Here is a 16496-nt window from a genome sequence, read left to right on the forward strand (position 1 = left end):
AGAAGGCTGAGGCACAAGAATCACTTGAACCCAGGAGGCAGAGGTTGCGATGAGCCGAGAATGCACCATTGCACTCCAGCCTGGGTGACAGAACGAGATTCTGTCTCAAAATAAATACATGCATACATACTTATGTACACATATACATGCATACATGCAGACAAGAGAAAGCTTTTACTTACAGTAGGATGTCAACTAATAAATGTAGAAGGAATGATGGAAATGGGAAATTACCATTTGGCCACCATCATAGCAATACTTTATCCAACCAAGAAATACTGATGGGTGTGAATGTTTAATGAGGAACAAGATACTTGCAAAGGCTTAAAGTTCCTCCCTACAAAACACTAATTAATTACACAGGGGCAAAAGCATTATCTACGTCAATCACCTGATCAAAGTTAACCTCACCAGCAAAGGACAAAATCATGCATCTGCCAGTACGCAGTGAGAAGAGCACAGCGTCACATCCGGGATGTTCCTGCCAAAGGTCCAGAGTCTGCATTGGATCATGAGGAATCCTCAGGCAAGCCCAACTTGAGGGATATTCTACAAAAGATCTGGCCTATAGTCTTAAAAAATTCCCCAGGAATTGTTCTAGATTGAAGAAGACAAAAGACACGTGACAACTAAATACAACGTGTGATTCTGAACTGGATCCTTTTGTTAAAAAGGATGTAGTTAGGACAACTGGCAAAACGGAAATAAGGTCTGAGGATTCGATGGTAGCGACGCGCTCACGTTGCTTTCCTGATGCTTTTGTTGTGGCTGTGTTGAGGCCATCCTTGTATGTACTTGGGGGTGATGGGGCATCGGGTCGGCAACTGCTTTCAAATGGCTCGGGAAAAAGTTATTTTTATCTGTATTACAACTTTTCTGTAAGTTTGAAATCATTTCAAAGAAAAAAGCTTTCAGAAAGTTATTGTCTACTAACAGTTGGGCATCTTAGATCAGAGTTGTGGTTAAAAGCTAGCTTTACAAAATATGATACATACATACAATGGAATATATTCAGCCTTAAAAGGGAAGGAAATTCTGACACTTGCCACAACACGGATGAACCTCGAGGACATTTTGCTGAGTGCAGCAAGCCAATCACAAAAGACAAATACTGTATGATTCCACGTTATATGAGGTGCCTCGAGTAGTCGAATTCATAGCAACAGGAAGCACAGTGGTCGCTGCCAGTGGCTGGAGGGAGAAGGGGATGGGAAGTTACTGTGTAAAGGGTACAGAGTTTTAGATTGGGAAGATAAAAAGTTCTGGAGATGGATGGTGGTAAATGGTTGCTTAGCAATGTGAGCGTACTTAATACCACTGAACTGTATACATAAAAATAGTTGAGGTAAATTTTGTGATGTGTATCTTATAGTTCTTTTAAAAATGGGGGGGGTGGGGAATAGGCTTTGAAGTGAACCCTGGCTTGGACTCTCAGCTTTAATACTTGTCACTGACAAGCGCTTGTCAGTGGGGACGACAGCGCTGTCTCTGTGGTGCATAGCTAGAGCTCCTGCAGGGAGCCCTGGAGTGCAGGGCTGGGGTGGACACGTGGCACGCACTCATGTTGGGTGAACTCCTCTTCTTATCATCGCTCATCATGGACTCCATAGCTCAGCAAGGCTGCTGTTGTTTTCCCCAGTGCCCTCCCTTCCTATCTTTAACAACTGCTGGCCACCCAAAGTCTGGACTTGCTATCCTCAACTCTCTAGGAACTTCCACCAGAGACAGAGGTGAAGTGTGTCCCAGCTAAAGGCATATGTAAAAATTTATAGGCACTGATGTCTCTGGAGACAAGGATGGAACTGGTAACAGCTTCTGGGGAGGGTATCTGAGAGACTGGAGGGACAATGATGGGAAACTTCTCGCTGCTAAACCCATTTGTACCCTTTCAATGTGTTTCCACTACAAGCTTATCTATTTAAATAAATGGATAGTGTCAACCTAAGCAACAGTCTATCGAAAAGAAAATAACATGATTCAGGACATTGCAACGGGAATATGCATGCCATAGTAAACTATGTGCATATTCGGGCAGGTAAAGAAAAAGGTTTTTAAAGAAAAAATGAGAGGATTGCATCATCGAGATAATTATCCTTGGCTACAACAACACGGACCAATAACAAGGGTGGCGTCAGTCCAAGGTTGGAGAGGCGGTTGCTGGGCTCTTGTCCTTGCAGAAGAATTTGTGTGGTAATAAGGCTGCAGTGGCCCTTCTGCAAAGCTGTGGTTTTTGCAGTCTTGTGATAGTTTTTGTTATCAGGCATTCCGGCATGAGAACCTCTCCCTTCATGGCCTTCCCCAGCAATACATGTTATGTTTTTTATTTTTTTTTTGAGACAGTCTCACTCTGTCACCCCAGGCTGGAGTACAGTGGTGCCATCTCGGCTCACCGCAACCTCTGCCTCCCGGGTTCAAGCAATTTTCCTGCCTCAGCCTCCCAAGCAGCTGGGATTACAGGCGCCTGCCACCACGCCTGGCTAATTTTTTTTTTAGTAGAGATGGGGTTTCGCCATGTTGCCCAGGCTGGTTTTGAACTCCCGAGCTCAGGCAATCCACCTGCCTTGGCCTCCTAAAGTGCTGGGGTTACAGGCGTGAGCCACTGTGCCTGGCCGTGTATGGGTTTTTGACATAAGTGACTCTATTTTGACTCTGACAATTTTCACAATAATCAAATTGCCAGAGAGACCCCTCCCTTTCCCCTTCTCTCTCACACCCTTCAGCCCACTGTCACCTTGCAGTAGCCCCCAGCTCTCCACTCAAACTGCTCTTGCCTTTGTTGACAAATTCAACGAATTTCTCCCTTGATCTTCCTGACTGCTCTGTGGCATTTTGACATTTCAAACACTATTTCCCTCAGCTTCACAGAAACCAGTGAGATGTATCCACTATTAGGGGAAGGGCCAACGTCTGTCCTGGCCACTGATGTAGTCCTATGGCGAAGTGCATTGCTTGGCACACTTGTGCCATATATTACATATGCCATTACACACACACACACAAAATCAAAACAAAACCTCCTGACCAACCTCAACACAAAAGTAGGCTCAACAATAGCACTGGCAAACTCACAAAAGACATCTTCATGTGCAAATAGCCAGAAATAAAGGCAGAGGCCATCAGTTTTTAAATAAAGCAATCTTGGTTGTGATATTGTACCACCTTTTTGCAAAACATTACCGTTGGGGAAATCGGGTAAATATCAATGTTTATACAGTCTATTATTTTTTAAAAACTACATGTGCATCTTCAGTTATTCACATGTAAAAAGTTTAATTTTAAATACAGCAGGAAGTACAAACCCGATCTGTCAGCTGAAGAAAACATCTACCAACTGGAGGATCATTAATGGGTAAATCAAACAAATGCTATGAGACAATCGGTCAGGACATTTTTTAGTTGCAAGCTGCAAAAATGCAAATAAACCAACATAGAAGGAGTATGTACTGGGCAGCAGTAACTCGGGGCAGGTCACGCACCTGTGAGCCAGTGGCTGTAAGGGAAGAGGTGGAAAGCAGAATGCCAATGGTATGGATGGTTGACTGTGTTTGGAAAGATCTTACAAGAAAGAAATGAGCCCGCAGACAAGTTTTCCAGTTTATCAGCAGAAATTAAGGGACAGTTCAGATAATTCGAGGACCTATAATGTTGAATAGGACCTATAATGTTGAATAAGTAAACTGACTCGGCTCCAAACAACAAGAAACAAATGCAGAGAACAGTGGAATGACAAAGGCCTCAGTGTGATGATTAAGGAGGAGGCACCCAAGCAAACTTTCCAGCTGGACAAAATGGCTCAGGGGGAAAATAGTCTGGTTTTTTTTTTTTTTTTTTTTTTGCACAGAAGCCCCACAGGTTTAAATCTAGACTGAAAGCTTAAATCTAGAGAGGCGTAAGGGTAAGGGAGTGAAGAAATACAGCAGATTTGAGAACTGAGTCACAAAAAAGAACTGAGTGTGGCTTCTGGCCCATGTTACTGATTGCAATCAATCAGGTAAAATTCCTACTACATTTTTGAAGCTTATTCTGACAAAAATAAAACAAACTCACAAGCCCAGGTTCCAGAAGTGTCTGTTCAAAACTTAAAATATTCCTTGGGTCTCCAATCTCCTAGAGGATGAGGATTAAGAAGGCTGCACAACCTCCAACAAATTCTTGAATGTCTCTTTTGGGTGTGGCCGAAAAGGAGGATGGAAAGGGAGGATAATGGAAATGAAAGAACCTAGCAGAGGGTGAAGCCAGTGGCCACAGAGGACAATGGAATGGGGAGACCCCTGCTAAAGAATGGAACCCAGTCCTAAACAAGCAACATCTGCCAGCCTAGGTGAAGTGGCCCCACAGTGGCTGCCTACTGGGATTTTGGAATTGCTATGGGCCAGGAACAGCAAGGTTTCACATTCTTCCCTGTTCTAATGATTCCTGTTGCTTATCAGGTGGGATGTTGGGCAGACAACCTGAGTTTTCTTAGGTCTAAGAGAGGAGCTGCCTAGTCCCCACTGTAGAGATGTCCTGAACCTTGGGTTGGATGCAGTGACTAGATGGTATTTTGGGATCATCTTCCATGGAGCAGGATGAGTATCTTTGTGGGGAAAATACACCATATATTTGGCAGTCAGAAAGGCTAAGATAGACTTCTAGTACTCACCCATATTTGATTCTCCTCTTGTTCTGGGCACTTCCAAGGGACTATGGAATTTTTTAAAATGACATACTAGTCTTGCCCTTCAGGAGCTGTTAGACACACACACAACTATGAATTAAAATGTTTCCTGAGCAAACGTGCTTTTTAGCGTGCACCAGAATCACCTGGAGGGCTTGCTGGGGCCCTCCACATCTCCGAGTCTGGGGTGGGGGCCACATTTCTAACAAGTCCCAGCGTGATGCTGATACTGCTGGTTGGGGATTATATGTTCAGAACCACTGTTGCAATAGATCTGTTAGCACTTACTCAGTTCACGGTGCTAGTGGGTGACACAGAATGCACAGAAACCTTTACCCTCCACCCACCTGATGAGTAAATAGAGGCCAAGGCAAAATGATGGAAACAGGATAAAACCATTCCTTCAATTTTGCTATAGGAGCCACAAACCTCACTAAAGGCCAGAAGTTAAAACAATCAGGACTGGGTTGAGACGAGTTGGCAATACCAATCAAATATCTAAGCTGGTAACTGGAAACATGCCAGAAACAAGAATCTCCAGCAGCAATCACAGATGCCGTCCCAGACAAAAGAACTGGGCTTCAAAATGATACCCTTCTTCCCGCCTTGGCTGACCCCCACCGTACACGATGGGGCTCTTAAGACACTCATGACCGCAATCGGCTTGCAAGTGTTGGTAATATTTGTTCATGTATTAACTGTGTTTTACTGGGCTTTTGCAAACAGCAGTTTTCCCAACTAGAGAGAGAGAGAGGCCTAACTGGCTTGAGGTCAGTGACAGCTAATTTGTTTAGGACTGAATTAAGCAAGGGTGTGTTTAAGAGGTGGAATTTTGTGGTGGTCTTGTCTTCCTCAGGATCTCAGAACATACACAATTTTTCTAGATTCTATATCACGAACCCAATTAAAACATGAGAACTCAGTTGAGGATGCAAAGAGGCTTACCTGGTGACCAGTTCCTGAGGAGGAAGAGGCTGGCTTTCTTTCCCCTAAGCCTTCTAGTGCTATTGTCTTGACTCGCCTTCCTGTGCCAGTCTGAATATGGTTACCCAAACCAATCTAGGCACGTCTTCCCTTTCAGTGTTGCTAAGAGCCAAAAAGTCCACCGTCCGTCCCAACAGTAACAATGTGCCCAATTACTTCTATAATCTCACGTTCTCAAATGAAATAATCTCTAATCTAGGTGACTCTTGGTGGATATAACAGAATGATTTAAAAAAAAAATAGAAACTCTTTGGTATTTGGCACATTTAACATTCTGTGAAAATTCGGGTGTTTCTCATCAACTGGTCCAGCCATCTCTAGTAAAAGCAGCCGCAAAGTAAGAGAACTGAGATGAACCAAAAACTGTCTGCCAAAAACATATATAAAATGCAGTTAATTGAGCATTTGGGGGCAGAAAGGGTGAAGCTTTCTCTGGGCTTTTGCCCTCTTTGTTGCTAGTTGAGGTCAGTGCGGGATAGGCAAGATGTTGGGAGGGTCAACACAAAGTAGCTGTGTGGAGATCTCCCTCCCAGAAGGATGCCTCACAGGGAAGGAACTTCCCATTAAAGCTATGTGGTCCTGAAGAGAAGACACTCCAGTTAGTCTGAGCAGCTTTTCTGCAAGCACAGGACTGGTAATTCTGGCCACTCCCTGTCTGCCTAGTAGTAGAGAGGACTGGAGGGTCCATTTTCTGGGGTTAAGAACTTTGTTGACTCCTGCAACTGTAAGGCAGCTTGAAATGGAACTGCACCTACCAGGCGGGAACAGACCACACGTCAGATATAACTGGCACCTGCCTTTAACGTGTGGCCAGTTTGCTTTAAAATTAGGGCACATGCTACCAAGCATCTTGCTGAATATGGCACTGCAGTCCTCATACAGGGGTATTCATGGTAAAGGTGGAAGTGGAGCCTTTGTCTTAACAGGGAACCAACTGCATTGGTTAAAATTTTGATCAGATTAGCAGCAATATGCAGTAGTAGACTCAACCAAGAACCACAGACTTAGTTTGACATAATCTTGGATATATTATCCAAGGCTTATTATACACAGTATGTTCAGAGGCCTGGCAGCATCAGCATCACCTGGCAGCTTGTCAGAAACACTCACTCTTAGGTCCCACCCCAGAACTTCTTAAATCAGAATATGCATTTTCCCTAATCCCCAGGTGCTACTTCTGTACACACAAGGCTGACAAACACTGACACATACCACAGACTACCTCAACTAAAGACCAGTGTCAGTAATGGCTCAGGGAGGAGAGAAACAGCCCGCTACTAGCTACACCTACTAGTTTCATAGTTCCAAGTTATATGTACCAATCTTCACTGCCAGTAGATCATGTGTGGTGCACAGAGGCAGAAGACAAAGGTTGCCCTTCACAGACCTGAGGTCTAAGCTTCAGCTGAAGCTTCGGAGTAAAAGTATCAAATAATTTTATTATGAAAGATAAGCCATTTATTGACCATTCACTTTTCTAAAAAAACACAAATGTGAGAATAAAATAAACATACCTAAGACTCACTGGCCCCTCCAGGACAGGAAGCAGAGAGCCTGCAAACGAGTTTCCTTATGCCTAATGTTTGAACTTCTCACACATTCTAGGATTTCATGTTTCGTTACAAAGGAAAGGAAACTGGCTAGAAGATTCATGTACAAGAAGGTCACAACTTTAAAGTTATCTGACGCTAATGACTTGTACAATCTGGTTTGCAAACTCAGACAGTATCAAATAAGCACTGTCAAAGACTACTCCCAGCTAACCTTTACTGTCATTTTTCTTTGAAATTGTCTTTGGGACTGGCTATGTTCTCACTGTAGCTTCCGTTTATCCCACAGCACAAACCCTAAAGTCCATGTGCAGTCTCCATGTTCAAGTATAAAAGTCTGTTTCAGGACAACCCTGGGTTGCTGTAGTGTTTCTCTCTCTGTAGTGTCTACTTGGTGTCATGCCCTTGGACAGGCTGGCCAAACGGCAGCACAATGCAGGGGGTGACACGGTCAACTCTCCCACTGCCGAACTTGCTCCCCTTTCAATCTGGTCACTGCCCATGGTCAAGGTTGAAATCTTGAGATCAGTGACGACCTTGGCCTATCTTCAGTCTGAAGTTGCACTCTTATGTAACCGAATCCATTTCTTCACCAAAAATTAGCTTTCAAAAGGTGTCTGGCATATTCTAAAAAGGAAAGACAATCATATCAAAATGTTATTTATTGATAAGAGACTATATTCACTTTTATGTTCCTAAAGGAATTTACAATTAAAAAGAAAGACTTAAAATGAATGTTTTACACTCCATATTGGACTCAAGGGCTTCTCTCAATAGAGGAACAAAAAGACAGTCCTGATGCTCTTGCGTTGCTCATCACTGACGCTCAAAACGCCCTAGTCAATTCACCTCACTTACTGATTATAACAGGCATCTCAGAGAATCTTAAAAAGAACACCAAATCAGAATGAAGGGATAAAACATATCCCAACAGTCACCAACAATGGCGAAAAGTCCACTGCTAACTTCATCGCTGCTCCTACTAATGTCTCCCAAAACCTGCAAAAAGCATTCTTTTGTACATCTACAGCTGTTTAAAATTACATTTAATTCCAAATTTAATTTAAAAAGGGGGAGTGTTCCTAACAGAAGAATCCCATGGTAATTGATAGTGGTAAACAAACTCCTTCTAAATTCAAGGAAATCGAGTCGCACTCAAAGCAGACTCTGAATCCCATTTAGGATATCACTTCAGAAGGCACTGCTTGATTTTAAATAAAATTGCAAGCCCAAGTTAACTCATGTCCAGGAGACACTCATTTAAACATTTCAGCAAAATAAGACTTTCATTTGAATCCCCTTTATGCACACCAATCATCCCAGCTGATTTCTAATGAAGCATCTATCCATAGCTTACATGTTTAGCGCTGGTGGAACAGAAAATCAGTCACTGACACAGGAAAATGCTACTAATTAGTTCTCAGTAAAAAGTGACTTATAACAGTAGGTGAAGTCCATCTGCAGTAAATACTTCCTGAATGATCCTCAATTACGGCCTACCCCATTCCTATCCATTTTACATATCTACAAGCCAGAGATGCATACTCCTGGACAGAAGATAGGATACTGGACCTTAGGAAGTGTCCTGAGATGGAGCTGGAGGGTCCTGGCCTTCGGGCTCTGGAGGGGGTGCTGGCACAGCTGCTTTTTTCTGGGCCGCCAGGAACTCATGAATTGCTCGTTCTATTTGTGGCCTGAAGATGTGGTTAAGTTTTGGATCCACCACCTGAGAAATAATCCTGTCTACTCCAGCTTCCAACATCCCTGACCTTGTGGAGACAAACAGATCATTCTGTTATTTAGTTCCTTCGGGATTCATCTTTAGCCCCAATAAGTGTCACGTGCGAGCCCAATAAATGTCCACCTTCAAAGCTACAGCCCTTCTAGGGAGTTTAGAGGTCAATCCACTTACCACATACAGCTCACGCTATTTTCACTTTTGAGGGGTAATTCTCAACCAGCAGCTGTTATTCCTACTGCACAATCTCACCCACAATCACCCAACCTTGTACAAAAGAATCAAAAACAAAACTAAGTGAGTTGCTCCAAAACAACAAACAAATGACAGCATGGTGAGAAAGAGTTTGACACGTGTGGCACTGAAAAGCTTCCTCGTACTGTCAAAGCCAGTAAGCCCCGAATTGGACTCCATTTCCTTCAACATTTATTCTCCTAATAGCCTAAGCAGAAGTAGCTCCAGCAGCAACCTGTTTACTAATCCTTAAAATTTAAACAAGGCCGATCAGTCAGGGCTGGGAGTATTTACATCACCAGCAATTCACCATGGCCTTCAGCTGTAGCTGCCACAACACATAATAAGCAACTTGGAAGCAAACAAGAAATAGACAAATTAGTTCCAAGCTCCTAGAGGGCTAAATTACATCCCCAATCCTTTCTGAAGTAGAGCAAAAATCAGGGCATATCAATGTCTATATTCAAACACTTGGGACAGGGTACTGGAAATGATGGTGAGAGGAAACAAATCATATTTGGACAGTCTGGAAAATAGCCCGTAAGGTTCAAAGTGAAGTGTTCTTCTCAAAGGACTGAAACATTCCAATACCATCACAAGCATGTGGGCAGGTTTTACTTATTTTCCCGTAGACTTGAGACTTCAGAGGCCATTTAAGCCTTCGGGTAAAAATAGGCTGGGCAGCAAGTGGGCAAATGGTCTGTCAGGGTACAGCAAAGGAAAGACATGAGTAAATGTACATCATGACAAAGAAGATAAGAAACGGGCTGTGAACTGGGAAAGATGATTAGTGTGTAAAGTGCTCCCTGGATTCAATGGTAACTAACAGCTTATCGACAGGAAGCCTAGATGTAAATACACCACCACTAGAGCACTGAAGGGCACATTTTCAGGTAGACCAGGCATTAGACAGTATCGGCCCTTAGTGATGAGCATCGTTAAATACAGCAAAGTTAGCATCCGGCTATGGGATGCTAACAAAGCAAAGCCACCTCTCCTCAGTCACAAGCCAATACCTTTCCAACTTTACCAAACCACTTCCTGAGTCGGATTCACAGGGTCCTTTACCAGATGTAAAAGCTTGATATTATCAACTAAATGCCTGTGTCCCCCAGACTTCCTAGGTTGAAATCTAATCCTTAATGTGATGGCCTTTGGAGGTAGGGCCTTTGGGAGGCGATCGGGTCATGAGGGCAGAGCCTCCGTGTATGCAATTTATGCCCTTACAAAAGGGACCCCAGGAAGTTAGCGAGCTCTCTTTCCACCACATGAGAAGAACAAGCAGTTGGCAGTCTGCTGCCTGCAAGAAGGCCTTCCCCTGAACCTGACCATGCTGGCATCTTGGTCTTGGACTTCTAGCCTCCAGAATGGTGAGAAGTAAATTTCCATTGTTTACAAGCCACCTAGTCTATGGCGCCTTGTTAAAGCATCCCCAACTGACCAAAACCCCTGATCAGGGGAAACAAAGTACCAAGGGAGTGCAGCTCACTTTCCTGGAGATTCTTAAACTTTTGAGGAAAACATAAAATCTTGTCAGGAGCCCAATGTACAAGATGGAATAAACAAATATTGTACAGTTACAAGAGTTATTCGTCATAATTCAGTGCAATAGCACAGGCTAATTTCCTGTTAAACCCTCTAGGCTGTGGCACTGGGTTACGGCATCTGGGCCAGAACAGCCAGGCCAGTGAGCCAATGCTCTGAAGGCCTGCAGTGTCCATCTGGGGAGAGCACCTGGGGGCAAGCAGAAAGTCTGCGTTTCAAAACTCCAGTAGATTTTGCCTCAAATTCAAAATGCTAGCAAGAATTGTGGAGAAATGTCCCAGTATTAAAGCCAAGTTCATGTTTTCATGTTAAACACATTCTAAGTCAAATCAAAAAGCAGGAAAAAAAAACAACAACAACAACTTCACAGAGGTGGTAAAAACTATGAAGAGAGGAAATGATTAGCATAAAAGTCAGGAATATGGCAAACTTCCGAAAGGAGGAAAGTACATCCGGAGCTAGGCTGTTTCGGGGGTGTGAGTCCATTTCTCGATCTGGGTGATCAAGGGATGTTCTAATTATCTGTTTCACTGAACTTCTGTGCACTTTTCGGTATTACAATTCCTACTAAAGAAATGCAAGAGGAAGCGCCACATGCATACCTCTAGAATGACATCCATGCTCATTACAGAAATCAAAGCAATGTTAACAGCCTTCATACAATCATGGCAACTTTCCAAATATTTCAAAATGTTCAGTGTTTTGATTTACTCAAGATAGGGTAAACACAAGTGACTTTAGCTGTGAAACAGGCTTTTCATGAGGATGAGTGATATATGTACAGACCAGTGCCAGACATGTAATAAAGAGTTGCTCAGTAAGGGGCAGCTACTGTCCCCTTCTTTCTGAAAGAGCCCGGTGCCACCAGTCTGTTCTCTGGAGAAAGGGAAAGGCACTCGGTACTGACTCCAGAATGACAAGGCACTGGGCATCTTCTGCTATCAGGCTTCTTCCCAGCATTCAGCCATATTGGAAGTACTAGCTTGTTAGTAAAACACTTTTAAAAACTTTAAAAATCTTAAAATCGCTGCATATTCACAGGAAGTTGTGAAGAAGAGTCCAGGGAGTTCCACACGCACCCTTCACCCAGCCAGCTCTAATGTCAGCACCTTGCATAACTACTGCAATATCAAAACCAGGAAAATGACACTGGTCCAATCCAGACCTTATTTAGACTTCAGTTACACTTGCACTTATTTGTGTGTGTAGCTCCGTGCGACTTTACCATACGAGCTGTTGCACGTGAGCACAGCACAATTCAGTGACACTTAACTGCACCATTGCAAGCTCCCCCTTGTGCTACCACTTTCAAGTCACACTCACCCCCTCCTCCCATCCGTAACCCCAGGCAATCACTAATGTGTTCTCCCATTTCTGTACCCTCCTCCACCTCCACTTTTGTGCGTCACTCAGATAAGCTATCAATAGCACCTTTATTAACTAAGGTTCAGTTTGTTACTGTGAAGTACGATACTTTATTAAGACTATGCCTTCCTGAAAGCTGTCACCATTACACTTTAGAGGTGGCAGTCCTGGTGGACTCAAGGAATTTATTTAGTTCACATTCACCTGTGAGAATAAAGATCCAACTCCTCTTGCCCAAGATCCAAACCCTGATATCTTGGTATAAAACTCACATATATGTTTGGACGACACTGAAACTTCAAAGAGCAGGGAAAATGTCTCACGATTTGGAATGTCTTTTGATGCACCCAGTAGAGATGCACACAGGAGGCCTTCACAGGCTGCAGAAACTGGAATTTCAACTGAGTACTTTGCTTCCTTTAACCTTAATTATAATAAAGGAGCAGACTGCTGCAACTCCTAAGTGATACTTGATATAAAGTCCCATCAACCTTGACTAAACAGAGACCTCAACCTTCTTGTGCATCACACTTGTGATGACTGCCTTTTCAAAAGCTTTAAATTCTGCTTACTTACTGAACCACACTCTGCCTCAGACCATTTCGCAATTGGTTTTTGTTCATCGTAGGATTCCATTCCTGCTTGTCCAGATGTGTTGACACAAAATTATCCACTTTCTGCCTCAGGTTTTGGTAAGCTGGCTAAAATGTTAAAAAGAGGAGGCAAGGTCAGAAGTTATATGCACCAAAGTTTTGAACTTAGTCTCTCAGAACACTGCTTTTCACAGAAACGTTATTAAGTCTAAATACACTTCCACTGTGCATGAAGACACCATGCAATGTGGCAGTCAGGAATTAATGGTTAACACAAGTGCCCACTTGATGGTGGGTGGGCACAATGCCAGGCGCTTTACTTATATTATTCCATTTGCTTTTAAGTAACTCTACATGCAGCAGGCCTGACATCAACCCACAGCCTGGACCCACACCTGGGCAGCCTGCAGCCAAGCCACCAGCTGAAGCCTTCCTAGCTCAGCTGAACTTTGGTAGACCTGCCGCCCCATGAACATGTGAACAAGTGCTGGTTATAAGCTGCTGAGATTCAGTTTGCTATGCAGCATTACTGCAGCAAAGTTTGCTAACAGTCAGGGAAATGAAGTTGACAAAGGAACCAGCAGGCCTCAATTCCATGACTGGCCTCTTCCAAAAGGTTGAGAGAGTAAACTCAAAGACTCCACTAAACCTGGAAAAGAGAAAGGCAAGGAAATGGGGGCAGAGAAGTAAAATTCACAGATACCATGTGCTATCTGCCTAGTAACGCCTTCTTTCTAGTAACTGTCTTCCTCTCTTCACAAGGGTAGGGCAGAGGGTGCCACAGGAGTGGGTGCCTGAGCCACGCTAAGACAATGCAGACATTCCCTGGGATTTCCCAGATTGGAGCTGACAGCCTCTCTCTAGAGGAAGAAGCTGTAAAATGTAATCAAGAGATACTAGTATTCAAATGGATGACTCCACTCTGAACCAACAGTAAAACAGATATCAACAGAGATGAAAGACAGAACGAATGGGGAACATCTGGTTCCAAACGCATGCCTACCACCCTCTGGGAGAGTTTGTTCCTTCAATCCTTCCCTGGATTCCATGAGACAATAGATTCTCCCCTTTGCATAAAGCAGTTAGGATTATTTTTGTCCCTTGTAAGCATAAATCCTGATACCATACCGTCTACTCAAAATAACTCACCTGGTTTGAGATGATATGAACTGTTTACTGAAAAAGGACAAAGGACAGTGAACATCAGCACCAAAACATGTAACAAACCCAGGCGATACAGAATCATCTCAGTTCAAGAAGTCAAAGGAACTCATGAGCCCACTCATAACGTTTTACTGTACTACCAACCCCTCCACCTGTTCACTTATCAGTTCAAAGTAAATTACAGTGCAAAGTAAATTACAGACATCTGTTCAATTTCCCCTAAATACTTCAGCAGTCTGGGGTGGGGCCCAAAACGTGCATTTCTAACAAGTTCTCAGGTGATGCTGATGTTAATCCAAGCACCACGCTTTGAGAACCACTGGGCTGAAGCAACAAAGGTCTCAGATAAGATATGCCTGAAAAAAACACTATCTTCAAGAACTAAAACAACCTGGAATTCTCAGAAGGAACAGCTAAGGAGCTGTACATGGGAAGGTTCCAACTACTCTCCCTCACCAGCCGCTCAAGACGGTAGTCCCCTCCCCCTCAGGGGATACGTTCCAAGATGCCCAGTGGGTGCCTGAAACCTCAGGTAGTACTGAACCCTATATACACTACGCATGAATGTCTTTGAGGGCCATTATGAAGTAAAATAAGGGTTACCTGAACACAAGTACTTCCATACCGCAACAATTGGGTAAATGAAACCGCAGAAAGCAAAACCTTGGATGGGGCGGGCTACTGTAGTCGCTTTTGTTTTAAAATCACACACAAAACCTAACGGCATATAAGAAATATGAATGGAGAACTTGTCCTAGGAAAGGTGAAAGCTCTGTCAATACAGATCTGGGATGCATATGTATTAAATTACTTTGTTTCAAGGACAGACTTCTAGTTGGGCTTTTCATCTTGGAGAAGGAACAGTGTATACCACTTTCTCTCTCTACATCCGTATTTACCACCTGGTTTATTTACATGTCAGTTTTCTAACCTAGACTATAAGTTTTGAGGATGGGGTAGTGACTTATTCCTGTAATCACACAGCTTGGCAACTAGAGGCCAATAAACGTTCAACGAATAAACAGACTACGTTTTTCCCTATCTTAAGGTCTAATTCTAAGCTCACAATCTTGCTGTGAGGTAAGCAAAACGTTTCCATGACAGGCTGTGGTAGGAGAAATCACTACCCTGCAGGAGTCCAGTGACAGGGTCTCCTAACCTACAACCACAGTCGTGGTTAGACAAGTTTTGAAAAGGAAGAAAATGAACATTCCAGCAACTACTGTATGTCTGATACTTAACACCCATTATTTCATTGAATCCAAACCACCCTGACGAGTAGGTAAAGTGAAATAGCGTTTTACTGGTGGGACTGACCAATGGCATTAGGATCTAAACTAGGCACCAAATCTCCTTTAATCAATGATAAAGTGCAAAATAAGGGTGCTGTTTCTACAATTTATCTTAATTCAACGCCCTACTAGTCTGCAAAACAATGAGCTAGAGAAAAGGAATAAACAGCTATAAAATGGTGATGACTGTGTGTTCAAATCATTGTGTTTAATGCCAGCTTCTCAGTGGTGAGTACGGAACAGGTGGAAATTCTAAAGCACGCTTGCTTATCTACTTGGTTTCGAAGTTTGTTATTAAGGGCCTCAGAGGAGTTCCATCTTGGGAATGATACGGTCTAGGCTCTAAAACCCACATTGAAACCCCAAGTTCGGAGAAGGGACTGGGTAAAACCACAACTAGTAGTAAATGTATCAGACAGGAACCCACGTGTGCATCGCTCAGAAAGCTCTCCGTACTGCCCCAAGCGGTGTAAGACCTCACTGCTGAGATTTCTAAGCTATCTTTTGTTTCGCTCTCGGCTTTCGAAAATCAAAGCTGCCACCCGGCGGCCTCACGTGCAGCCCCGCTCCCCAACGCCCAGGCGGCCGCAGCTACCTTGGTGTCCACGTCGGCCAGGCAGTCCCGGCGGAAGCTGTCAAAAAGGCCCCGGCTCTTGAGCTGCTCCACGATGAGAGCGATGAGCTGCGGGTCGCCGGGAGGCAGCGAGGCCGGGTTGATGGGGCCACCGCCCCCGCTGGCCCCAGTAGCGCCAGTCGCTGCCCCGGCAGAGGCCTGGCTAGTTCCGCCGCCGCCCACCGCGCCAGTTCCCCCGCCGCCGCCGCCGTCCGCCATGGCTGCGCCCCGGGCCCACAAGGGAGAACGACTATAGCTTCTTCTCCAGGACAGAAGGCCTAGAACGTGTAGAGGTGGTGAAGGGGGCGGTGAAGGAGGAGGGCCCCAAGGCGGCAGCGGCGGAGGTGACGGTGGTGGTGGCGGCGGCGGTGGCGATGGCGGCGGGGGCGGTGGTGGGGGCGGCGGCGGCGAAGGCCCCCTCTGATACAGCAGAGGTTGTGGTGGACGCGGCAGAAACGGCCTGCTCGATTCCAGGCGCACCCCAGATGGCGTCAACGTTGACCTTTGCATTGTGGGGCGGGAAGTTTTCTGTGGCCATCTCCGGCGTTCTTTATAGGCAGCGGCCTAGCCGAGAGAAACTACAACTCCCGGCAGGGTTCGTGCTTGCTCGTCGCGATTTCGCGGGGCAATATGGGAACTGTAGGCGCAGGCCTCGTGATCGCTGCAACCCGCCAGGCCTTCCCCGCCCACTCTCTGCTGACTTCCCATTCAATCAACACGTCCCAGCAGGGCCTGATTATAACAGTCATCTGTGGAGCTGA

At 44.5% G+C, this 16496-nt stretch overlaps 1 protein-coding gene across 2 annotated transcripts; it reads right to left on the bottom strand.

Annotated features, from left to right (window-relative positions):
- Positions 1 to 7060: 7060 nt before the first annotated feature.
- On the bottom strand, positions 7061 to 16236 carry BOD1 (biorientation of chromosomes in cell division 1). 2 transcript variants are annotated; one of them, XM_063811670.1, is made up of 4 exons: positions 15718 to 16236; positions 12650 to 12774; positions 8764 to 8960; positions 7061 to 7818 (listed from the first exon to the last, which is right to left on the bottom strand). In XM_063811670.1, exons 1-3 carry the CDS (start codon positions 15952 to 15954, stop codon positions 8765 to 8767), a joined length of 558 nt encoding a protein of 185 aa, XP_063667740.1. In that variant the 5' UTR covers positions 15955 to 16236; the 3' UTR covers positions 7061 to 7818; position 8764. The 2 variants fall into 2 exon arrangements, with proteins under 2 accessions (XP_063667740.1, XP_016809705.2); XM_016954216.3 differs by lacking the exon at positions 8764 to 8960 and having other exon boundaries at positions 15718 to 16204.
- Between the last annotated feature and the right edge of the window lie 260 nt (positions 16237 to 16496).

The sequence above is a fragment of the Pan troglodytes genome, chromosome 4 (genome assembly GCF_028858775.2).
Source record: "Pan troglodytes isolate AG18354 chromosome 4, NHGRI_mPanTro3-v2.0_pri, whole genome shotgun sequence".
Taxonomy (NCBI): Eukaryota; Metazoa; Chordata; class Mammalia; order Primates; family Hominidae; genus Pan; species Pan troglodytes.